Source organism: Mustela erminea, chromosome 2, assembly GCF_009829155.1.
Source record: "Mustela erminea isolate mMusErm1 chromosome 2, mMusErm1.Pri, whole genome shotgun sequence".
NCBI lineage: Eukaryota > Metazoa > Chordata > Mammalia > Carnivora > Mustelidae > Mustela > Mustela erminea.
The window spans coordinates 51346290-51372775 of NC_045615.1; the positions used below are offsets into that span (position 1 = coordinate 51346290).

Here is a 26486-nt window from a genome sequence, read left to right on the forward strand (position 1 = left end):
CAGCTAACATAGTTTGATAAAGCAGAAAGTGGTGGGTCACTGCAAGGTTGATCTACCCCACCCTGAGCAAAAAAGAACATGGTATACCCAATGTGAATATGTTACATAGAAATATATGATTTAATGATTTTCTTGAAGCATATTTAAAAGTCCAAAAATTGTGTTTTCTAAATTTGAGTTTTTCAACAAATGTCAGTACAACTTTTGTGACTCAATTTCTCATTCTCTTCCAGAAAACCATGCATTGAATAAGGGAAACCCTAAAGTCCCATTGAACTTTGAACTTTTTTGATCTGCTAAGTAGAAAATTGCCTTTTCAACTGCTCAAGCAAAAAGAATTTTTACTTCTGCAAATGAACATCTCAATTATAAATTTACAGCCATAATTTGTTATTGCCTGTATATGCAGGTAGTCAGTCATTGTAAGCTCATAGTTTTCCTTTCATAGTCATATTAATTAAAGTTCCAGTATACTTAGAATCTGTAATACTAATGATACAATTGTAGCAAAGTAGAACTGATGATCAAAATGCATTACATCCTATTTTTTCTCTGCTATTCTTTTCAAAGCTGTTTTCACCCTGATTTTCAAGTAAGCTATCCCATAAATTTATAGAGTTTTAATTAAAACAAAATACATCTCTTGATTCACTGAATATTACTGAAGTTCTTTAAAACTGACTAATGTAAGTTGAGTTACTACCATTGTAACATTCAGTGAGCAGCTGGTTTTTAAATTAGACATTGGTATTCCCAATATTTGTTTAGAGTAAAAATGAAAGAATTATATATCCCAGGGATGTCCATTACGTTGCTTTCTTTCCACAAAGTACATTGAACATGATTAAAGGAGACGGCATAAGCCCTCCAAAAATGCAAATTAATAGTTTTCCAACGTCTATACTTCCATAAAAAAAATCATTATTCTTTACATCTTTAAACTGCTAGGATTATCTACCACTTCTTGAAATTACAGTAGTCTCCCTTATCCACAGGGGATATGTTTGAAGACCCACAGTGGGTATCTGAAACCACGGCTAGTACTGAACCTTATATATACTTAAGATTATTGCTATACATACATACCTATGATAAAGCTTAGACAATAAATTAGGCACAGTATGAGATTAATAATAATAATAAAATAGAGCTATTATAACAATATACTGTAATAAAGGGTATATGAATGCAGTCCCTTTCTTTCTCAAAATACCTTATTGTACTCTACTCACCTTTTTACTAATGATGACATAACATGATAAAATGCCTACATGATGAGATGAGGTGACATGAATGACATAAACAATGTGACGAAACATTAGGCTGCTGTTGATCTTCTCATGATACAAAAGGATGATCATCAGGTTCCAGGCCATGGTTGACTTTGGGTAACTGAAACTACAGAAAGCAAAACTGTGGATAAGGGGAGGATTACTGTATTGATCTTCATAACACAACTCATGCCTGAATTGAATTGACACTTTCCACATACAAAGAAGAAATTCATGACTCATGGTTCCCTTAAATTTTTATTCTAAAAATTAATCATTGGTATAAAATTTTCATGAATGGAGGCTATTTTTTCCACAAAGAAATATGCTGGAATGCCAAAGTTTTGAATTTCAGTGCAGCAAGTCAGATGTATCAGCCATTTCCATATGATAATGCTTGAATTAAAGCTAATTAGACTAATAGATGGCCTTCATGAGAAGCTTATATGGAAGTACAACCAGTGAATTTATTTTTTCTTCTCTGGAATTTAACATCTAACTTACACATTAAAAAATTTTGCATCCACCTAACCTAAGTAAACTAATTTTGTATCCATCTAATTATATCACAATATGAAATTTTCTAAAATAGTAGGAAATATGGTTAACACATAATTTAAAAATGTGTTTAAACTCATATTTCATATAAAAATCACTAATTAGGGCTCATTTGGTAAAGAAATTATTTCAACAGTTTAAAAGAGTGATTGACATTTTTAAATTTAAAATTAATAAACCACGTTTTGCTTCAATTCTGCATTAACTTGGTATTACTTTTAGAAAGCTGCATCTCGTGGCACTATTATCACTTCTGAATGTCAGGAATGTGCGTTTTGATGCCTTTATGGTTTTTGTGATGTGTGACGCAGACTCTTATAAATGTCTGAATATTGTGACAGTAGTTCTGGAGTATAGCTACACATTAGAGTTGTATTCAAAGAGTTTAAAACATATTGGTCAGACCCCAAATCCCAGAGATTTTGATTCAGTTAGCCTGAAGTGACCTTTTTTCAAAGCTTTTGAGGTTATTCCAAAATGAAGCTACCTTTGAGAACCAATAAATGGGAGGATTTTGGAATAATGAAAATATTTTGCTCATAATACTCCAGAACAGATTTCCAAGATGGAAGATAATATGAACTGAATATATTTAGCTATTTCCAGGAGTGACATTTATTAAGCCAGGACTGAGCCAGCTAATGTTTTGAAGTTCTTCCTAGTTCTCTGATTCTAACATATTATAGTGTTCTTTCCATGTTAATGGTTATTTCACATTTTTTTTTCTTCCTAGAGCACATAGTGACTCATCAATTTTTTAAATACCCTTGTGAATAATATAATAGAAGCAAGCTATGGAGAGATACATCCATTCTTTCAAAAACTTCATTATCTGTAACAACAAAATATGATCCCTGAAATCACAACAGAACTCTTTAAAAAGTAAATGACATCAACAACATTAATACAATCAAATTGAGTACATGTATACTGATAGGAAAAATAAAGGAATGATCAAAATTGAGACAAATTAATCAGTAATGGCTTCTTGGAAGCACTGATTTATGCCAGATTCAGAAGGAAATGATGAAATCCAAGTCAACAAAGGAGCTCTATGTAAAATGCTTCAGTGAATAAAACATGAATAAGCTATGGTCCTGACTCTCAGGGCACTGATGATCTAATTCAGAAGCAGTCCCATCTAACTCTAATATAAAGGTAGAGTGTGCTGTGAGAACACAGAAAAAGGGTGGATTTATTCCATATTAAAGAACTGGACAGTACATCATGGGTAAAATTTGAATTAAGCCTTGAAGTGGCAGAGCAGAGTTGTTGGAAGAGTAAACAGATACCTTCCAACAGAATTATTGACCTAAGTAACAATATGGCAGCACAGTTTCTGGAATGCGCAGGGAAAAAGTACACAAGAAGAACGAAAGAAGGCATTTCACAGAGGTGAGAAAGTATAACTGTGTTTGGAGAAATACTAGCCCAATTCACCATGCCAGAAAGTCTTAAGAAGAAAAGAGGTTTTCTAAGTATGAAAGCAAGGGAGGGCTCTGAAAGGTTGCTTAAGGAGTTTGATACCCACACCTTCCAAATAGCAACATTTCCAAAGGATTCCAATTATAACTGAAATAATCAGGTCTATTAATATCTGGCCTCAACTAGTTATTTGGTTTTGTTAACAAACCTCCAGTCTGAAGTGGGGTCAGACTGAATATAAGATATTCATTGCAAGAAAGGAAGTCACAATTGTTAGGATTATATTTCAAGGAATAAGCATTCCAAAAATCCTTTCATTCTGGGATGGGGACGTTGTCATTCAGTACTTTTTTCAGCTCTTTTCATGGAGAAACAACCAACTTACTCATTCTGAATTTATATCCATAGGTCCATTGTTAGAGCTACTCAATGTAATATTTGGATCAAATGTTTCACTGAAGCACGTATTTTACTTAATTATTATTTTTGAAAAAAAATTTCACGTTCTTCTTTATCCTTTCTCTATCCTGATTGCCTAAAAATACTCTGGAGAGAGAGAGAAAAAAAATCACTGTATAAAAAATAATTAGCACGTCCTCTCCTTTTTTGACTTTATAATTGAAATCTCATTAAAAGCTTTCTAGGTCTCTTTTTCCCTTAGCGACCAGGTGTCCCTAATTTGTTTTTATCCAATGTGACTAATTCCAGGCAAAGACTAGAAAAAGTCTGATACCTGTTGGAGAATAGCAGTAACAAGGTTAAATAAGTGGGGTGGCTTTATCAGGTTGCCTTTAACCTTCTAAAAAAACAAAACAAAACACAACACAACCAAAAAGCTTCAACGTTTTTTGTTTTTGTTTTTTTTCCCCCCCTTTGGAGCCTTGCCTTTTTCTCAGTCCCAGTTGAAGATTCCAAGGGAAATGAGAGCACTATTTTGTTTCTCCCTTGTATTGCAGATAGGGGGAGGAGGTGGTTATTAGAGAGAGGCTCTTCCTCCCTCGGTTCCCCCTCTCTCCGCCTGACAGCACCGCTCTCTCGCGGGCTCGCTCGTTCTCCTAGGTGATCCATTTCTAGGCAACGTGGGGCTAGTGCTGAAGCTGCCAGGCTCGCTCCTTGCTCGCTTCCTGCATCCCGCCAGGCGAACCGCTCCAAAAGCATCCTGCAGCCCGCAGGCTTCCCTCCGCCGGCCCGGCCCCGCTGCTCGCGCCCGGCGCAACTCCCCCGCCACCGCGCCCGAGCGAACCGGCTCCCGGGGCCCGCCTCGCCGAGCTCAGCTCCCCGCCTCGCGCAGAAAAGGAATTTTCTCTGCATTACTATCTGCATTACCTTGAAGTTCACTTTTACTACCCCTCTTGGAGAGGGCTTTTTTCCCTTCCCTGTTGGAATCTGGCTGCTCCGCTTGGAATCTCCTAATCTTTCCTTTCCACTTAGATTTTATTTTGGCAGCGAGGACAAGTGATTCTCTGCGGGCCGTTGGGGCGGGGGTGGGGGGGCGCCTTTTTTTTTTTTTTTTTTTGGGTTGGGGGAGGGGGAGGGGAACATCCGGCGTGTGTGTGTTGGGGGGGGGGGGTGGTCTGTTGGAAGTTGCGGCGGCGCTGGGACTGGAGACCCGCGGCCCCGGCGCAGCGATGGGGATGGTCTGAGCTCCAGCCTCTCCCCCTGCCCGAGAGCAGCCGAGGCTGGATACATTTTTTTAAAAGCCAAACTGCAAACAACTCTGGCGATGCCAAAATTCCCCTCCAAGTGACACGGCTTTGCGAAGGAGGTTTCCTCAGGCTGGGCTCCTTATCCGCTCTGCCTTCATCAACGACGATTAAAGGCTTTGCTCTGGCAATAGGAATTTAGAAAAAAAGAAAAAAGCTGCGCTAAACTCTATCGTGACCTCAAACTCTTCGGACTGGTTTTTTAAAAAAATATATATCGAAAGAGAAACCATCCTGAAAGAGATTCAGCATAGGAGGAGATGGAAGTTTTCCCCTTGCTCTTGGTTTTGTCCGTCTGGTGGTCTCGAACCTGGGACTTGGCGAATGCGGATTCAATCATTCACATCGGTAAGAACGAGCAGGTGTTGCCTGTGGGTACTTCTAACGTCTGGGTTAGCGAATGTTTCCCTTTGCCTCCCCCTCTCCGCCCTCTGTGTGGTTTCACTGGCGCTGGCTTCGGTTTATTGCCCCTTGCCGCTAACCTTCCCTTACACTTGTTCAGTTTTCTGGCAGGATGTGGATGCTCGAACCTTGACTTGGGCCGTTGTTTCGCGGTGAATCTTGGAGTGTTTCCTGGATGCGTGGGGGTCTCGAGTTTACCTCAGTTGTGCGTGTGTGCCGGGAAGTGCGGGGAGTGGGTGGGTTCTAAGTGTGTGGGGAAAGGAAGTTTAATCGACTCTACCTTCCATATTCTTTCCCGGATGTACATTTGCTCCATTAAAAAAAAAATATATATATATATATATATATATCTTAGGGGAAAGAAGAGGTGTGTGTCACCTGTGAGGCGAAAACTGGGGTGAGAGGTGGGGGGAGCTCCCTTCGGATCGAACAGGTGGTTTTGCAACGTGAGCGGGCTGCGTTAGCCGCAGCGTTGTGCGATGGTGACGGGGTGCTGGCTGCGCCCCCAGCCTCCTTTTCCTCTTCCCGTCCTCTTGGCTTTGCAGTACTCGAGCAGAGTCGCCGCGACGGTGGCGGGAGGGGCTGGCGGCGGTGTAGCCGAGGACGGGGAGCCGCGCGCCTCGCTGCTTCGCACACTCCTCCGGCCTGGCGCGGCGGCGAGACTGGCCCCGGGGCGCACGAGAAGCGCAGGGCGCGCTGGCCGCCCTCGTGGGCTGCCAGGCAGACACCTGCCTCGCCTTGTCTCGCGGGCAACTCTGAGTTGCCGCGCGAGGCCGAGAGGAAAGGCGTTTGGGCTCCGGCCGGGCGGCCTGACTCCAAGAAGGACGCCGAGCCGGTTCGGAGATGTTCGTGGCCCCACCTATTGGCAACCAGACGGGCCGGGACTGGCCGCGGCTGGCGCGGGCGGGGGCGGAGGCGGGTGGGGGCCGCGCGTCATTATCATGCACAGCGCTCGCAGCTTCAGGCTCCAACTCTTCTCACTTGCTAATCCGCAAGAGCTGAGTGGAGACGGGCTCCTGCAGCCTTTTCTGCGTTAATGCGACGATTTCCTTTTCGGAAATTTCGCGTCCGCGGGCCAGTAAGGTTCATTTTACTGGGATGAAGAGGGGCTCCTCTTGGGGAATTTTTCTGGGCACAGGACTTTTATCTGTCCACACGGCTTGATGTTCTTCAAATTGAAGCGACAGATGGGTCGCAGCATCCCCTCCTTTCGTCCCCCTGCCCCTCCCCTGCTCAACACACACACACGCGCGCGCGCACACACACCCACCCCACAAAGTCCTAGAAGGGAACCTGCTTCAGGTGGCTCTTGTGCCTGCCCAAGCGAGGGGCTTATGTCTGGTGTGTGCCTCCACAGCGGCCAGCCCCTTAGCTCCAGGGGACTCCTCGGTCTCAGAGGCTGTCTTTGTAAACATGTCTGCCATTCTCTGTCATTTATATCAATAGAACCATACATGTCTCTGTATAAGGGGTAATGAGGTCAGGATTCTAAACCTTGCACTTAGGCATTAATTAAGCACTAGAGAGCTTGACTGCTAGATCACGTTTTGCCTGGGGGCTAACAGGGCCTGTGGGTTCAGAACTTTTCAGGGAGAAATTATGGCCTCATTGAGGGGTTCAGTAATGTTCTGATAGAATTCAGAAGCGAACCGTGTTCTCTTAAAGAAATGACATATATCTATGTCCAGTTATAAATGACTGGAACAGGATGTATATATATATATAATGTGGTAACTTTACATTCGTTTTATGATTAGGGATTTCTGCCGTAGGCTCTTCATCGCTCAGGAGATAAGGCTTGTGGATAAATGCTCATTTTGTTGCTTATTCTGTGGTCCACATGATAAATATATCATTTGCAAACACCTACAGCTCTTGCTGTCCTTTATCAGCTGAATACTATTTTGCAATGTAGTCTGATCGTTTGTTTCTAAACAGAACGCAACGGTTGTATTTTTTCCTTTGCATTCTGTTTGTCAATGTGACATGGTTTACTTATTTATAACCAGACCAAAAAAAAAAAAAGGTAACTGTGTACAAATTACAGATTTCTTCAGATAGTAAGTTGTATGCATGAACTGTGTATATCCTATTAAAAGGAACACTTACCAGACAATTTACTTGAATGCAATTAGTACATAAGGCAAGAGGATTAGTTTCTTTTACAGGCTACCTAATATTGCCATGAATGAGAGCAAATTGATAATTGCTTCAGATTCTTCATATCTTTTATAATATACTGATAAATATTATTCCCAAATTAAAGAAAATGACCAAGACTAATTTGAGTGCATGTCAGAGGTTAAAAGCCTCTCCTGCTTCCACCTCTCATCCCAGCCGAAGTATAATAAATTCAAAACTAAATGCCCATTCTAAAGTTTTAAACCATCAGTTACTATTCATTGAATCAGTTTACCTGGTTGACTAGCAAGGAGAATTAATTGTCTTCAGGAGGTGATTGCTTTCATTTAAATATTTAATGGGAGAAATATGCTTATGGCAAATGTATTATTTTAGGATTTAAGGGATGAATGTGATGAAACTGAAGGGAAAGTTAATATTTCAGCTCTAGAGTTACAAGTAGGTACGCAGAAATGAAAGGTCTTTCTAGCCTCATGTAGTGTGGGTTCATGTAGAACGTAGCTGCAGTATGCAGTTCAAGCAACCTGGAAGCTAAAAAAGACCTGCTCTGTTTCTTTAAATACTGAATCCTTTTAGCGTTGAACAGAATTATATATATGAAAACTCTCTCCATTCTTGTTTCTTTTTTTTTTTTTCCGTGCAGGTAGTTTTTAAAAGTCAATTATAATATTTTAAACTCTAATGTATTTTATTAAACACATGAACTCACTAGAATGATGAAATATATCATAATAGTTAAACTCCAGTGATTGAAGTGGCAGTGTATTTATTTTCAATCAAAAATGCACTAATATCATACATAATTACTTCTGTTAAATCACATTTTAAAGATATTTGATAATTGCATATATTTGTTTAAAGCACATGTACACACATAATATTTAGAAATGAATCACCTCAATTGTGATATTCTTCCCCCCTCCCCAAAGAAAGGTCTTTTGACATATAAAAACTGCAATTTCAAATTATGCTTTTACTTTGAGCCTGTGCATTGATTGAGTAATTTCATCAGACCCACATTACTTGATTGCTTAGAAGTTTCCTAATGATCTGCATGCTGTAGGAAGAACCAAAAAATCGTGAGTGGAATGGCAATGATACTGTGTTTTATGAGGCTATTCAAAAGTCGCTCTGATTTATGTAGCTAGAAAGCTCGAAAGTCTTTGAGATTATCCACGCTGACTGCTATTTTCTTCATACATCAGTCGTTCCACACTCTTTACTCCCTAAACACAACAGGAGTGTAGAGCACTGCTTTAATTAAGCAGGGATTAGGTGGCATTTCCAGTCAACTGCACAGTTTGTGTTTTGCTTCAAATCTAATATGGAGGATCTCATGTTTTAACAGTTTAATGTATGCTCATTTCTTTATCTGGTTCCTGTGCTCACAGAACTGATTGAAATGAGCTACCCTCAGTTATATATCTCTACAAGGATATTCTCAAACATTGTGGTCACATATTACGGAAATCACTCACAGGTTTTTCTTGTTATCAGTCATAGTAAAATACTTTATGCCAGCAGGGAATAGAAACAAACCATTTATTTATGTTTTTCTTCTAAGCACATGATACTTTATCCTTTGAGATCATAGTCATTAACTATGATTGGTTTGAGAAGCCTAAAACAATGTGCAGAATATTTTCATCGTGAGAAAGTTCAAATTAAAGTATAAAACTGGTGGGTGAATAAAATGTCCACATTAAAAATAGTAATAGATGGCAGATTTAAAGCAATAGTTTTCATGATTTCTGCACTGAGGACAGTTTTCTCAAATATAGAATGTAAAAGTATTTCCAGAAAATGTACTGTGTCTTACACCAAAATATTTCTTTTCCAGCTCTTTACATAATATGTATTGAGTATGATAGCCCCCAGGAGTCATTAAGGACTCCTTGTACATATAAGATATCTCAATGATTTGAATTATACCTTTATTATTTACAATGGTTGTTTGCTTCCGAAGTTATGGATAACGTATAGTGTAAACTTCTGGAATATATGTACAAGTAGTTTCTGAATTTAAAATAAGGGTGCACTTTACTATTATTCTTTTCTGTATCATTAATACAGTTATTTGAAGCATAATTCAGATGTGCATTAAGTTAGACAGTGTTATTAATCAACAGTATCAACTATGACATGACTAATAAGCCATTACACCAAGGACCTTTGCTTTCTATTCCAAGTGAAGTGTACACCCAGTAAATATCTCCTATAAATTTTAATTCAAATAAGAATAAAAATCAAGGTGATTAACTTTAGACTTTTTAAACAATAGAAACCAGTTGAAATTGTTAGGAGTAATGAAAGAGGCATTATATTTAATTCAATTCTTAAGGCTTAGTTTATCATATTGTAATTTTGTCTCAAAGGGTATTGTAATTTTAAAACCATACTCTCTAATCTGGAAGTCTTCCGCCCCACCCCCTTCCTTCATTTGCTTGTGTTATATTACTGTTACAAAGTAAAGTGTTTGGTATTGCTTTTAGATTTTCATAATATTTCAGATTATCGTCAGACAACATTTTGGTGTGTAGTCATACTTACACAGTTTTACCACAAACATAATGTTTATTAGAAAATACATTTATGGCCTATAAAGATAGCTTTGCCATTAGGTGTCACTGCATTCTGAGCTGTTCCTTTGTAGTCCTACTTGAAAACCACATGAGGGATGTATTTTTTTAATTCTCTGAAAAAAATACCATTCAGTGAGGTGATGCTGTAAGATACAGGTGGTTTTATTTTCAAACCAGAATAGGAAATATTATCCCTGTCTCTTATGCTTACAAAAATATAGTTCTAGTATATATCAACACTCTCTATTCTCCAGGTAGATAAGATTCCTAGACCTAATGATGTAAATTTTTCACAAATTTAAAATACAACAGAAATATATCCTTTAATACATATTCTGTGTGCAAAAATCTAAGACACCAAAAATGCTAGAAATGTGCTTATTACTGCTGGCATAAGCAAATTAATGGATGTGGTTTATTAAGCTATTTCTTAACTGTGGTAGTTCTTGTTCATGGATCTCTTGGGTACCAAACTAAATGTTTGTAATGTGAAACACATATGCACAGAGCTATGAAAAAAATGTAGGCACAAATACAGATATATTTTAAAACAATGTCATCCATTGAGTTTTGTGCATGATTATATATGTTTTCAGATGATTTTGGCCTGATGAGTATTAAGTTTTATGTAGTGTTAACAGTTTCTTCCAAATATATACAACTACTACCACTATTAGTCCCGTTGGGTTTTTGTGGTAATTTATACTTTTATAACTAGTATCTATGATCACTTAGTAATTTTCTGTTTATTTCATTTTTTTAAAGAGGCAATATGCTTCCTTCAAGCATATCCCATTAGAAGATTAATGGAGATAAACTTAGGTCAACTTTAATCTGATAATTCATTTTAATATCTGCAAATCCACATAGTTAGAGAATGCAGTACGAGCTTAAATGAATTAGCATTTTGTCATATTATTTTAGACCTTATCTTGCACCAATATTAATTATAATATATTAGAATAGTGTATTGAGAACTTAGTGTAAAATTAAGTGATCAGATGGATATCTAAATGATAAGGGAAAATACTAAAGTAATTCTAGGATTGATTACGTGGGTATTTGTGGATTTAAGTAATTTATATTGGTGACTTTTAACATTTGGGTGTGGACACAAATTTCAGATGAGTGTGAATTACATGGGGGATGTTAAGACATAGTAAAAATATTCTAGATTGGAATTTTAAGGGTTTGGGGTTAAGTACCAATTTTATCAATGGCTAACTGAGCAAAATTGGAAAGTTATTCTTTTTTTTAAAAAATAAGATTTATTTATTTTAGTGGGGAGAGAGAGAGAAAGAGTGTCTGCAACTGGGAAGAGGGGAGAAGGGGCAGAGGGAGAGGGAGAGAGATCTGCAGGTAGACTCCCTACTGAATACAGAGCCCCATGTGGGGCTCAGTCCTGGGACCCTGAGGTCATGACCTGACCCCAAATCAAGAGTTCCTTGCTTAACCGACTGAACCCAGGCATCCTGGAAAGTTAGTTTCTTTAGTCTTCATTTATTATCAATGCTAATAGAAGATTTAGACTAATTTTCATTTAAGCTCTAAAATTATGTGAAGTAAAATGAAAACATATTCCTACATTTGAGGAACTGGGAGAAAATATACAGCAAGTCTGGTTCATATAGCTATACTTAAGGTTCAGAGTGAATTTAAAAGAAGAAAATACCAGAGGAATTAAATGGAGCATAAAACCTTAATCACTCAAACTAAAATGAATTTTTTTTCAGTATGAACAAGAAATGTACATAATATATTTATCAGATATTCTAGGTAACTGCAATATCAGACTGAGAGAACTGGATTTGTTAATTTTTTGTTTCAGGTTTTCTTTTTGTTTTGTCTAGTGTTGATACTAAGGTGTTCCATTCAGTGCTGCTCTTAAACCACAATGCTTGTGCTTATTAAGGCTGCTGGACTGATGAGTAGTCTTATGTTCTAACTAGCATAGACTACAATAGCCTTTAGAATTTGCAAACTCAAAGCATACCAGGAATATTTGCGTATATTTGATATCCCTCAAAGGTATAGAGTATAAAGGAAATAGCCAGTGTTTCTTTGGTGTTTTCATAATTTTGGATTCCTGCTCCAGGTGTTCTGACTTTAACTCTATTGTTGTCCATCAAGTGGTTACCAGTGTGAAGCTGAGGCTTGGTTGATCCACTGAAAGCTTCCTTGAGTGAACAGAGGGAACCCCAGAGGCAAGCACAAGAAGCTTAGTATCAAAAGGCCTCCCTGTGTGTGTTAAATTTTAGATCACTCTGTAGTCAAGTTTCTTATTAACAAATATTTTCACTCATAAAAAAGATTAAGTAATTAACTATATTAAAATAGAAATTCTCACACTTTTTTCTTTATCCCCAAATAATTCAAAGTACTATTTTAAAAACAAATTATTTTATTGGCCTAAGTACCTGATTTTTTCTGAAATAACCTTAAATACGACATTTGCATCATTGTCAAAATCATTATAAATCTAGAAGTTAATATTCCTGAAACTACATGGTAAGGTCGGCATTACTACCAACATGTATGTGTGCTAATTGGGAGAATGTTCTTTCATTCAGGAAACACTTATGCTGAACCTAGTCTCTAAGGAGTACTGTTTTTAGGCTCTGGATTTAAAATACTGAACAAGTAAGCTATGTCTCTGTATTTAAGGTACTCAGTTCTCATGGGAGAGGCAAAAACCAGATAAACTGTGTTATAATGTCAAGTAGTGGTAAATTTTGTGAACAAAAATGAAGGTATGGCAGTTGAACAAAATTTGCTATTTTGAATTTGGTTGTTTGGTTAGGTACTCTCTGAAGAAGTGATTGTCAGAACAGAGACTTGACTCAAAGAAAGGAAGTAAAACACGTGGGGATCTGATATCAGAGGGCACAGCAAAGGTAAAGGCCATGGAATAAGACAGTAAGGAATCATTTGTTTAAGGAACATCTTGAAAGTCAACATAGAATGTATATGGCGTTTATTACTGAGCAAAGCAGAAGTGGAAAGAAATAAGGTATGGAGGATCCTGTAGGGACTTTATAGGTCGTGGTAAGATATTTAGGTCTCCCAGGTATATAAGGAGCCTACTGGGGGATTGAGATAAAACATGTGATATGAAATGGTCTATATTTTAGTAAGATAATCTACTCTGGGTGGACTGGTTGGGGTACGGATATGAAAATAAGTTTGAGGATAATGAATTGGACTAAGCTGGTAGCTGAAGTAGATGAGTAGTTGTCAGATTGTGGATATATTTTAACAATAGGAGAAAAAGGATTTTCTGATGGATTGCTTGGCTAGAAGAAATCCAGAGGGAGTAAAGAGGCTTCCAAGATCTTTTACTTGAAAAAGTGGATGAAATATGTTACTATTAACTAAAATTGGGAACATGGGACAATGAGTAAGTTTTAGATAGAAATCAGAATTTGCATTTATTAAATTTGATGTTCCTATTAAACATCAAATTTCAGGATTTAATTAGGTTGGCAGTTGTTTATATGAGTTTGAAATTTAGGGGGGATTTAGGGATTTGAGCTGTACATTTGGAATGCATCATTTTAGATACGGTCTTCAAAGCTATAAGCGGGGTAGCTCATTTAAGGAATAATCATGTAGAGAAAACTCCAACACTGCCATGGGACATTCTAAAATGTTGAGGTCAGGGAGACTAAAGAGGATCCAGGAAAAGAGGAAGATGAGTGGCGTGTGAGAAAGAAAACATAGTAGTCTGTGATGTTTTGGAAGCTAAGTAAGGAAAGTATTTCAAGGAGGAAATGAAAAACCTTGTCAAATTCTGTGGATGAAAATTGTTGAGGATAAACATGACTTTGACAAAAGTGTTTTCAGTGGACTGGAAGCGACACAATACTGATTGGGGAGGATTTAAGATTTAATGGGACTTGAGGAACTCTCAGTTTTTCTGTGAGGGAGAACAAGGAAGTGGTGGGGGTGGGAATATGAGATAAAAAGTCGGCTTTTTTTTTTTTTTTTAAAGGTCGGTGTTGAGATATGTAAGGTAATTTTTAAGTTTCAAGTATAAGAACATTTTCAGTTAGAGGATTTAAAATAAATTTTCTTTTTATTCAAATCAATTGGATTGCTGAGTTTGGATAGTAAGTGTTTGAATAGTACTGTTTTATTTTTTGTTTGTTTGCCTGTCCTTGTTGCTTTTTGTTTTGTTCTGTAATCTGGGACCAAGTGAAACTGGGCTAGTGCCAGTGGATTAGAGAAGTTTAGATGTTCTCTCTGAAATGGACTCTATTTGTTGTTCTGCTTTTGTGCTTCATTTAATTTCCCAGATCAGCTCTGAAATTTAGGTAAAAATTTTTTACCTGAAATTATGAGTGGATTATACCTTAAGGAGTATTGGTGTACCATTATATATAGAACCAACATTTAGTCTTTTAGTAATATGTTAATTTTAAGAACACATGATATTCCTATATGATAAATGGTATCAGAATAGTATGAAATCCTCTTGTTACAGTAGATATGTTTGAATTGATTATAGGTTTCCTCTAAGCAAATTCTAGTATATATTTGATATACTTAAAAAATCACTTGGGACACTTTTTAAAAAAATAGTTATTTCATAAGGCAATGCATATCATTGCCACATAGAAATTAAATAAATGAAGGAGATTCATATGATATTAATTTTCAGTGACACCTTTAAGTATTTCCTTTTATGGAACTTTCACTTCTATTTGTGCTATACTGTAGCTGACAGATCTTTAGTCATAGGTGAAAATGAGGAAAGGAAATGTTCTAAATTTTCTAACCTCAAAATTAAGCCTTCTGAAAATGAACCTTAGTTCTCTCATTGGTCTTCTGTTAATACACATATAAGTCATGTGTATTTCATTTGTCTGCAGCTAAAACAAGAATATTTGTGTAAAAATAAGAATGCCAAGAGCAGGTGAATTATATTTGTCTGTGTTCTTTGTCATTTACAGTGCTATTTCCTCCATAAAACTATTTTGTCTTATTGAGACAATGTAATATGAATGTCACATGTTGTTTCTGCTTGGTTACATCTATTAATTAATGTATAAACATGGAATACATGAATAGTGGGAGATAGAAATCCTGTGGTTTGAGCACAGCAATGACTGATTTAAAAAAAGCAAACTGTGTATGGCTGGAGCCAAGGAACATAATTAATGAAATCTATAACATCAAAAGTTATTTTAAACTTGCTAGTTCGTAACTTCCTGGGGTGGGGAAATAGTGTTTAGTAGATTTAAATACAAATTTAAGTTTAACGGCCACATAAAATTGGTGGAGGTGCTTAGTGTACTTAACCGTGATACCATTAAAATGGCATGCCCCACAACCAACACCTTTTAGATTGGCTTATCATCTTAAAAGCCAAAGGCCAGGTTAATATCTTAGGAGTTAAACTCCTAAGAGAGTCAGTCCTATTTTTTCTGTTGCATGTAGCTTAAATTTAATTAAAACCTAGAAGACTGATTCTTTCTTCTGAAAATCTCCACAATCTGACAACAGAGAAAATTGTTGGAAGTATAGTGGCAATTATGATCTTGTTTTTCAGTGTCTAATTTCTTCTTTGTGGCTTCTATAAACAGCAATAACAGAACATTGGTGATTTTTTTTTTTTTAAAGAAATGCCAGACATTCTTACATAGCCCAAAGGATGTAAGGTTTTTGTGAAAACCATTATAAATTTCTTATTAACAAAATTATTGAAAAAGTGTTTAACACATCAGTAGTGTGGTGGTGAGTCAAACACAGACTTGAGAAGGATTGGATTACTCTTCAGTTTCCTGACAGTGTTTTTGGATACTTTTTATAATTCATTATTTTCAAGCTGAGAAATCATGATCTAGATCACTATCTCACATTGCAGAAAATATACTTTTAGGGTATATGAAAACCATAACATTTGACCTTTTTTTTTTAATTCAAAAAATGCTTATTGAGTACCTAAGATGTCCTCAGTTGATTACAAAGCTATTCACATAAGACACATTTACTATCCTTTAAAAACTTTTATATATATCTGCCTTCTGAGATCATATTGTCATATTTGGAAGCTGAAGTAGAGCAATTCAGGACTCACAGTTGGATGGGTATGTTCTACTAGGGCATGGGAGATTGTAATAATTCAACAAATGCCATTTTTATGGTGCCCCTAAAATGCCATAAAACAAGCATATATTTCAGGTAAAAATATCAATGGGATAGGGAGATTACCTCTTATAGAAGTTGTTAATTTATAATAAAACTTTCTCGGAGTCATCTTTCTGATGGTTGTTCCTTCATGTTACACTTATAGACTAGAAAGTCAGTGCAGTTATGCTCTCGCAAGTGCTGAGGGTAAGTCTCTGCCATGTTCCTTTTTTTCTCTTTTTTCATTTTTTTCTTCTATAGACTCTGGTAGTTGTGCTCTGAGGTCAAGTAAAGGAGGACGTAGCTTTAAGATCCAGTTATTCTGTAATTAAAAATAACGAGTTCCTTTTTAAATTTAATGGGACATATCAGATGATTCCACCAAGCATGGTATGGAGAAATTAAATTACATTTTCTTTTTTTCTTTACTTTTGAACCTACTAGTATATTACTGTTTCATGTTACTAATCTGTACTTTGTTCTGGGTATATAAAACATCAATAAAAATGACAGTTTTATACCCGAGCAAACAAAAGGGGGAAATTACCTCACAGAAAAAGTAAAATTAGTTGCTTTTACAAACAGAATAAGGACTGTTGGGAAAACATTTTTATACCAACTTTTAATTATGTAAGTATAATTGAGACTAGGACAAACAACACAAACTAGACAAGAAGGCATAGTTCAAAAACTGACCATTTTCTCCACAAGAGCCCTTGTTGTGGTTGATGAATAGTTAATAAATAGCAAAACTGGCTGCTCTTATTTTTTTCTTTTTATTTTTCCTGTCTACCCTTCAGTGGCAATGCTAATGAGCAGTGAATGGCCAAAAGCAAGGAAGAAAGAGCAAAGCAAAGGGTTTTAGATAATCTATAAACCGGAAAATCAGCCCCTGAATGCTCATATGCACAGGCTTGCTGAGAAGAAATAGTTTATTTTCTGAAAATATTGCCCAGATACTGAAGATAGAACTTGCTTTTGGCTGCTGGGCTTGTAAGAGGAGTGATGGTTCCAGGCCACCAAAAAGAAATACTCTGAATAATACAGGCTAATGGCAGAATGAAGAATATTTTGTGAAAAGAGTATCCTTCAGGGGAGATGCTGCTGACAGCCGGGACCTCTGTGATTAGCTCACTTCCATGTGTCATGTCTGTGGTGATTTTTTTTTAAAGGAAATATACGGATTTCAGCTATACCTTTTAAACACTTTAGGTAAATGTGTAAAAATGTGTTGGGTTGACATTCCTATCAATATGCATTGTGTACTGAGCATCTACATTGTATATTCCCAGTTGGCTTCCAGCTATTGCTATATTATATACAATAAGGGAAAATTCGAACAGTGCACTTTTAGAAAGAAGCTGTGAAGCACACTGCAACGGTAAATACAAAAGTCTGCTTAGTGGTTAATTGAGATGAAAAGTGGGAAGGAAGGAAGGTGATGTGATTGAGGAGAGGTGCATGGTTTCAACACTATTATTGATGTCTTATTGAGCTGAGTGGTTGTTACACAAATGTTGATTTCATATATACATTCCTATGTGTATATAAATAATATCTATACATTCATATACATATTTGTAAGTGCTGATGTATCTGCTGTCGTGTCTTCTCACTGAGAAATCTGCTTCTTCAGTTTTACCATGGTTAGGGAATTAAGTTTTTCTTTGAGACCCAATTCACCATATAATGTGGCTCAGTCTTTAACACTCTTTGGAGAAGATGAGAATATTTACAACATGCCAGGATCATAAAATGGCAAATCAGAAAATAATTCAGAAGTTTGTGTTCAGGCATGGATAGCACTCTCTGTGATGGATTCTATAAGCAAGTCACCTTCTCTACCACTGAAGACCTTTTCTTTGAGTCTCTGTTGTCTTTTTAGTTTGGTCAAGGAGTACCCTGACCTCAAATGAGAGAAAAGAAGGGAAAGAGTGCACAGAAGGTTAATGCTATGAGACATCGCTTGTAGTATTCCATGCTTCTATTATTTTATAATATATACTTAAAAAGCTAATGTATAATACTTTCGTAATTGATAGTACACTAACATTAGCATCTTATCTCTCACACTGGGTAAGAAAGTATGAACAATTCCTTATAAAGTATAAGTATCCTTAGAAATACTACTAAGAAGAGAATTTTTTTCCTGATCTTATTTAGATGTTATTCTCTGCTTATGGAAACTGATAATGCAGCTCTTTTTTTTTCTTTAAAGATTTTATTTAATAATTTGACAGAGATCACAAGTAGGCAGAGAGGCAGGCAGAGGGAGAGGGAGAGGGAGAAGCAGACTCCCCACTGAGCGGAGAGCCTGAGGTGGGGCTCTATCCCAGGACTCTGGGATCATGACCTGAGCCGAAGGCAGAGGGTTTAACCCACTGAGCCACCCAGGAGCCTCTGAAGCTAATTTTTTAAATATTAATTGTCCTTAACTCCAAATACAAACTAAGATATCATACATTGCAATGATATGCAAATGAAGAGCTTCTTGTAGCCAGTTGAGCTTTATGATGTGTCCCTTGATCGAAAATTTCCAATGAAATTTATATCATATTAATATATTAAAATATTTTATATTTTTATAAAATATAAAAATACATAAAATATGTAAAGATGTATAAAGATATAAATATAAAAATACTTTATGTTGAAATAAACTTTTTAATCTCTATAAAGCAGGAGAAATGAGGAGAAATCCTTCCACAAAACAACCTTAAAAGCAGAGAAAGGGTAATTTTTTCCCAGCTTTATTGAGATATAACATATATCTTTATTGAGATAATTGACATATAACATTGTTTAATCTCATGATACATTTGTATATGTATATGCATATGATACATTTATATATTGCAAAATGATGAACACCAAGTAGCATTTGCTAACACCTCCATAGCATCACATAATTACAATTTCTTTTTGTGATGACAATATTTAATACTTACTTTCTTATCAACTTCCAAGTATATAATGACCACGCTGTACTTTAGATCCTCAGACCTTGATATTCTTATAAGTGGAAGTTTTTACCCTTTGACCAATATCTCCCCATTTCTTACACCCCATATCCCTGGTAACCACCACTCTACTTTCTTTGTCTGAGTTCAGTTGTTTTTTTTTTTTTTTTTAAGATTTTATTTATTTATTTGACAGACAAAGAGCACAAGCAGGAGGAGTGGCAGGCAGAGGGAGAGGGGAGAGGGAGAAGCAAACCTCCCCTCATCCCATGGAGCAGGAAGACTTGATGCTAGGCTTGTCTCAGGACCCCAGGATTATGATCTCAGCCGATGGCGGGCTCTTATCTGACTGAGCCACCCAGGTGACTCTCTTTTAGCTCAGCTTTTAAGATTCCACATATAAGTGATGTCCTGCAGTATTTATCTTTTTTCTGCTTGACTTATTTCATTTAACACACTGCTTTCAAGGTTATTCAAGTTGTTGTAAATGGCAGGATTTCCTTTTATTTTCCTAAATAATATTCCATTATATATATATATATATAATATGTATCAATTTCATCATCAGCTTTCTATTGTTCAGTAAAGTATATTAAATTATATTACCTTCTACCCTCCCAAAAAATTTATGCAACTCAATTATTCTTATTTTGAATGACAAAAAAAATGTGGCCAGTATAAGTTATCCTATTTTATAAATTGACCTTCATGGAAAAAGAAGTTTGTTCACTACTGTCATGACAAAGCTGTATCTGGTAGGGATATGTTTTGGCCAAAGCCAGAGTTATGAAATAGTGTGGCAAAAGAGGGAAATAGCATGTAATTTAGAAGAACATAAATTACAGTGGGGGATATGGCAAGACAAGACACTAGAAGTTAGGAAGATCCCTGTGAGATCTATGGGAATTCTTGAAATAATTTAGGCTAAGAAATGCCCACCTTTGTGTTATAAGATCTATAGTGGTCAAAAAAAAAAAAAAAAAAAAAGGAAGAAAAGAAAAAGATCTATATGGTAATGTGTAGAGAGTAACCAGTTAGAAGACCTTGGCCATGTGTGTTGGTGAAGAGGGGTGACAAATAGTGGCAAGTGGGGATGGAGAGAAAATTTGTACAGGAGAGATGCTAAGAAGCTTGCGGCCATTGGTGTGGTCATTCTTTAGAAGTGGAGGAAAGAAAATCTAACATCATTCCCGAGTACTATCTTGAATGAGCAGATGCAGGTGCTATTTACCAACGTAGGAAACAATAGAGAAACCAAGTTTGGTTTGTACTCAGTATTATTTTAGCATGACTGTGAATTGTCATATCCCAGACAGCAGCTTTCCAATAATTCCCATTCCTGACTCAGATGGAGAAAAGAAGGTCATTCTCCATAGAAACCAATCTTGTTTTGATCTAAAAAAGGAAACTGTTCTTCTGGTCATTCTTTCCTAACTTTTCTTTCAGACCACTGCTTAATAATGTAGTTCCCGAATTATAACGTGGTCCATTTAAAATATTGCTGAGCTACTTGCATTCAGAAAATAGTAATTTTACAACACCAAGACCCTTATGATTTGTAATTACTATGTTGTTTATTTATAATGTCAGAATTATTAATTCTAAATATTACTAACCTTTTAAAGTATGTATCTTCATTCTCCTTTCTTAATATGATTATACTTTTTTAAAGATTTATTTATTTTAGTGACAGAGAGAGAGAGAATGGAGGGAGGGGCTAAGAGAGAGGGAGAGAGAATCTCAACCCTACTGAATAGGGAGCCCAACGCAGGATTTGATCATAGGACCCTGAGCTCATGACCTTAGCTGAAATCAAGAATCTTAACTTACTCAGCCACCCAGATACCCCTTAGTATGAATATATGTTTTAAAAATCAGAGTCTGGAATTAATACTAAGAGACTAGTGCTGTTAATATATATGATAATTATGATAATTATTTCCAGTCAAAATAATTTAATATATTTTAATTAATTTTTTTAATGTGTAGAATTTGGTGATTTATCACTTATGTACAATAGCTGGTGCTCCTCACAAAAAGTGTCCTCCTTAATACCCATCACTTGTTTATTTGTTTTTATAGTATAGAGTCTGTTTCTTGCCTTGCTTCTCCCCTGCCATATGCATTTGCTTTGTTTCTTAAATTCCATATATGAGTGAAGTCATATGGTATTTGTCTTTCTCTGACTGACTTATTTTGTTCAACATAATACCCTCTAGCTCCATCCACATCTTTGCAAATGGTAAGTGTGTGTGTGTGTGTGTGTTTAATGGCTCAGTGATAGTCCATTGGATGTACATGTGTGTGTGTGCATGTGTGTGTACATGTGTGTGTGCGTGCACTGCATTTTTTTCCCATTTACCAGTCGATGGACATTTGGTCTCTTTCCATAATTTGGATATTGTTGATAATGCTGCTATAAACATTAGGTTACATGTATCCCTTTGAATCAGTACTATTTCTTTGTTCTTTGGGTAAATGCCTGGTAGTTCAATTACTGGGTAATAGTATAGTTCTATTTTTAAATTTTTTGAGGAACCTCCATACTGTTTTCCACAGTGGCTGCACCAGTTTGCATTCCCACTGATAGTGTAAAGCGTTCTTCTTTCTTTACATCCTTGCTAACACTTGTTGTTTCCTGTGTTGTTAATTTTAGCTATTCTGACTTTGTGCAAAATAATTTTAAAATTAAATTGATCTTTGACAGAATCTTAGGTTATCAGAGGTAAAATTTTAATTTCTTGTACATGATTTGCTCTTCTAGTTTCATATTACAAGTAGAATTATTAATTCTAAATATTACATTACTTATGTAAATAAATGGAAGGGTAATATGGAAGGGCAAAAATATTTCCATAGAATTGTGTTTTCTATAATTACATGTTTTCTGCAACATAATTAGCTGAAGGAAAGGAACACGGTGCTTCTAGGATGGCAGAAACAAAGCCTGAAATGGGACACATGTCCCATTTAGAACATACTAATGGGATCTTTTGGGGTCTTCAAGCCTTGCTTTTTAGTGTTCAGAAAACTCTGGTTCATAGTTAAGGAATTGTGTTCTCAGATAAGAAATGTTTGCAAACACTGATTTGGAGTCAGAATATAAAAGCAGAGGCGGTGTGTTTGCATGTGCGTGAAAACACTGGTTGAACTGAGGAGTGGAAGGCAGTAGATCCAAATGAACTATTGTTCTTTCTGCCTCTGTGTGTCTTTGTTCAGAGTCTAGTCTTTCAGCCTGTTTTTATAATACATAGTGTCTGTGCTTAATCCAATAAAAACAATTTAAGTATGAAATTATTAGGATTTAGCTTTGCCATCTCATTATTTTTTATTCTTACTAAATTGATCACTTGTAAGAGAGCCAAAATGGAAAATGGAGTGCTCTATTGGGGAGGAGGGTTTCTAGTGTCTCTCAATCTTGCTCTCAGGCTCTCTAATTGGTTTTAGAGTAGATTAAGGGATTAGACATTGAGTCAGTAAGGAATAACCTGAGTGAGTTGAGTCAGTCACAACCTGTGATCATTGATAATTTTTGCATCTTAAATGATCAGAGAAGCATATACTACCCTAAACAGAAGCACTGGATTTGATGTCCCAGTTACATATTCAAATTTTGTATTGGTCACTTCGCTACTTCACAGCTGTGAAGTCTGGATAAGTAATGAAGCTTTGAAAATCTCAAGTTTATCCTCTCCTGCTTCCTCTCCACCTCATTTGTTATAAAGACAAACTGTAGGGGCGCCTGAGTGGCTCCGTGGGTTAAGCTTCTGCCCTCAGCTCAGGTCATGATCTCAGGGTCCTGGGATGGAGACCAGAATCAGGCTCTCTGCTCAGCGGGGAGTCTGCTTCCCCGCCTTCTCTCTCTGCCTGCCTCTCTGCCTACTTGTGATGTTTCTCTCTGTCAAATAAATAAATAGAAGCTTAAAAAAAAAAAGACAAACTGTAATATAATTTGAAATGTGGGCTATTCATACTTCGGGAGATTGAATTTGCAATTTAAAAGTACTGCTCATCTTGGCCCTTGGTCTTGCTTGTGCATTAGAAAGTGGTTACCACACCTGAGATCAGATGGGCTCGCTGTTTATTCTCTGTTCATGAAACATTACTTCAGATTTACAACTATGGCCTTTATTATTATTATTTTTTTAACACCATATAATCAGAGTTGGAAATCTTTATTAAAGTAACTGAATTTAAGGTTAACTATTATTTTGGAGATACTATTTCACTCTAAATTTATGTGAAATTGATGGCTAATTTTTTTCCCCTACCAATACTGATATTTTACCAATGCCTTTGTGGCCGTATCCTTTAATCTGAAGTAGGGAGATTTTTATTATCAGACCACAACTCTTTTGAGAGTAGAAATGGCAGTATTAAGATTTCTGTTGGGACAAAAGGGACAAACTAGGGCTGACTGGAGACAAACAGGAACAAGGCAACACTTTTCTTTCAAAGTCCTACCTGGAGGCATGTAATTAGTTTGCAGTTTGGCCCAGCCTCAAAGTACCCTTAGGCATATTGTCTTTCAATAGGCAACAATTCTGTTTTAGCAACAGGTCTGACCTTCTTATCCAGGTCTCTTATGCTGATTAAAGACATAGACTTCAGTCTTGTTTTGTTTTGTTTTATTTTTACTTACAACATTTTGTTTTTAATAGGTAGAAGATGAAAATAGCTAAGTATAGATTGTCATTGTTCTGACAAACATATAACTGATTTTTTAAAAAAATCAGATATTAGTATCTGCAATTTTCCCTTTTATTGTTTACGTCCATTCTCCCTATCTATTTGACTACTGCTCCTAGCAGAACTCATTGGATATTAGCAGTTATATCAACTTGCGCCTAATGTCAGATGCTGTATATTTGGAGGTAAATAAAGAACATGTATTCTCACATGGAGTGGATTGTTCTAAGAGGTATAAAAACAGTTTACCCCAAAGTTTTCCATCCTAAAAAAAGAAATTATCAAGAAAATGTTTTTAATTTTAATTTTTTATAGAAATATAGTACAAACTAGAAAATTCTTCAAAGAGGAGAATAGACTTAGGTTCAAAGGTGTATATTTAAAAGCAATTTAATTTTTCTTTTGGGGGCAAACATAAAATTTGTTTTGTGATTTTGAATTAATTATACTACAACTACCCTGCTATCTAATTGAGTCAGTCTCTATAAATTTCTCTCTCAGATGTTTGCCCTTCTTCACTTTGGTTTAAAAGTAGATTGCCTTAACCTCTTCTTTCTGTCCCAAAGTCTGGTTTTATCTCAAGAAATGATCAGGTCCCTCACACTCTTGCTATTCTCCTGAAATCCTAGTTCATATAAACCTTATTTTTTTTTTCTTCGCTTCTGGCAACCCAGTTATTACTTTCTATGTTGTCCAAATGTGAGACTCAGTTTGAGAGCATCATTCTACATTGTTCTCAAGAGAAGACTGTGGTTTCCTTCTTTCTTTATCTGTGGTGATTTTTAGACTTGGGCAGACCCTGCTTCTGAGGTTGTCTTGTCTGTAGAAATCATAGTCTCACAGTTGGAAGGAATATTAGAGATTGTCTGTAGTCTAGAGTTCTACTGTTGCTGATGAGCAGATTGAGAGGTTAAGTGATTTGAATGCAGCAGAGATAGGAATTTTTGAATAGTCTATTAAGCATAATTTTTACTGAAAAAAACTAATTATATTCACATCACCAAAGAGGTATTAATGGGCTATTGGCCAGGAGATAGAAATAGCCCAATTATGTAGAATTGGATAATTGTTTTCATTAACATAGGGTCCATTTTACCTGTGCTCTACTATATTGCTGTAGAGTACTATAATTAATTCCTTTGAAGCCTGCTAATACAATGTTAGAGGTAGTTAACCCAGTTGTTGGAGAACTATTCCCACAAGCTGCTAGGGACTGTGAGTATATATATCGTCCTCTAGAACTTTTCCCAGAATTTAAGCATCAGCAGAGTCTAGCCAGATCCAAATGTTCTTCCTCAGTCCCATACTCTGCACCTCCCTCCTCACTGTCTCTTCTTAATCTCCTCCTTCTCCCCACAGATGCAGGTTGTGGTTCTTAACATTTGCTACAGTTAATTATGTTTCCATCAAAACATGTTTCTGTGCATTTATTTTAATTGCCTGAAAATATGCTATTTCCCCTTGGTTTTTGCACTCTTGAGGACAGTTTATTTCAACATCTTCAACCTCGGTGTTTTCATATGTAAAATTAGATATAACCACTTATCTTGAAGGGACAAATGAAGGTAAAATAAATTAGAAAAATTAGAAAAAAACAGTGACTGAACAAAATGAGTTTTCCTTATATATCAGTTTGCTTTCCTCTTTCATCACTGTCCTCCATCAAAACTTCATTAATATAATATTTTATATAAATAATTGTACATTTTATTTCTATTTTGTGTATATTTGCCAAATATCTTAAAGCTAGAATTAATTAATTTTTGTAATTATGTCAAGTGAAGAGGAAAGCTGTCTATGAAAATATGGGCTATTTATATTCTCATTTTCTAACTCAAACAAAGAGATTTGCTATTTGTATAACATGACAGAAAACACCTCAAACAATTTCATGGATTTTTTTCATCTTTTTTCTTTTTTGCTTGTGAACTTTCATAAAATAGATGATTTTCTAGTTACATAGAAGATAATAATCTTTTTGCCAACTGGATTCATTTTCAAATATAGCTCTTCTTTAAGTCTTCTTTCAAATCCACTTAACTGTATTCTTTTTATACCTTTAAATTCACTATCTCTTCAACTTGTATTATTTTCTGACTTTTAAGGTGCATACTACAATAACAAATTAATTACCTTCTAATTTTATTTTAAAATTATTATTCATTTTTTCTAAACCTCCTAATGTTTACTGACTGAAATGTTTCTTTCTCATGTCCCATGTTTATATTAAAAATAACCCTGTGGGGAAAAATTGTGTTTGTTGAGAACATAAAGGGAGAGAGAATTCACAGGAATTTGGTAAGCATTTAATCCTCTTGGCAGTTTTACATATCAGTACTCATTTACTATTGTCCCCCCCCCCCCTTTTTTTTTTCCGGTTAAATTAGACTTCTGTTCCAGCATTGAGCTATTAATGTGATTTTAACCATTAGGGCTATTTCCGCAGGTTTATAACTGATTAAAAGTCACTAAATTATTTGGGCAGTTGAAGACAAATCATCACAATTTGTGTAGAACCCTGAATGTAAAGTCCACAATTTGATATTAATTTAAAGATACTTTAATGAAAGATGTATGGTATATTTAGAATTACCATTATTCAAAATAATGCCTTTGTAGTGCCTT

General features: G+C 36.0%; 1 protein-coding gene across 5 annotated transcripts in view; it reads left to right on the plus strand.

Moving 5' to 3' along the window:
- Nucleotides 1-4783: 4783 nt before the first annotated feature.
- GRID2 (glutamate ionotropic receptor delta type subunit 2) overlaps nt 4784-26486 on the plus strand; it is a 1491890-nt gene continuing 1470187 nt past the window's right edge. For all 5 annotated transcript variants that reach the window (XM_032332901.1, XM_032332902.1, XM_032332903.1 and 2 more), the window contains exon 1: nt 4784-5305. In XM_032332901.1, coding sequence (XP_032188792.1) covers nt 5218-5305 — 88 coding nt within the window. In that variant the 5' untranslated portion in view covers nt 4784-5217. The remainder of the gene's footprint in view (nt 5306-26486) is intronic.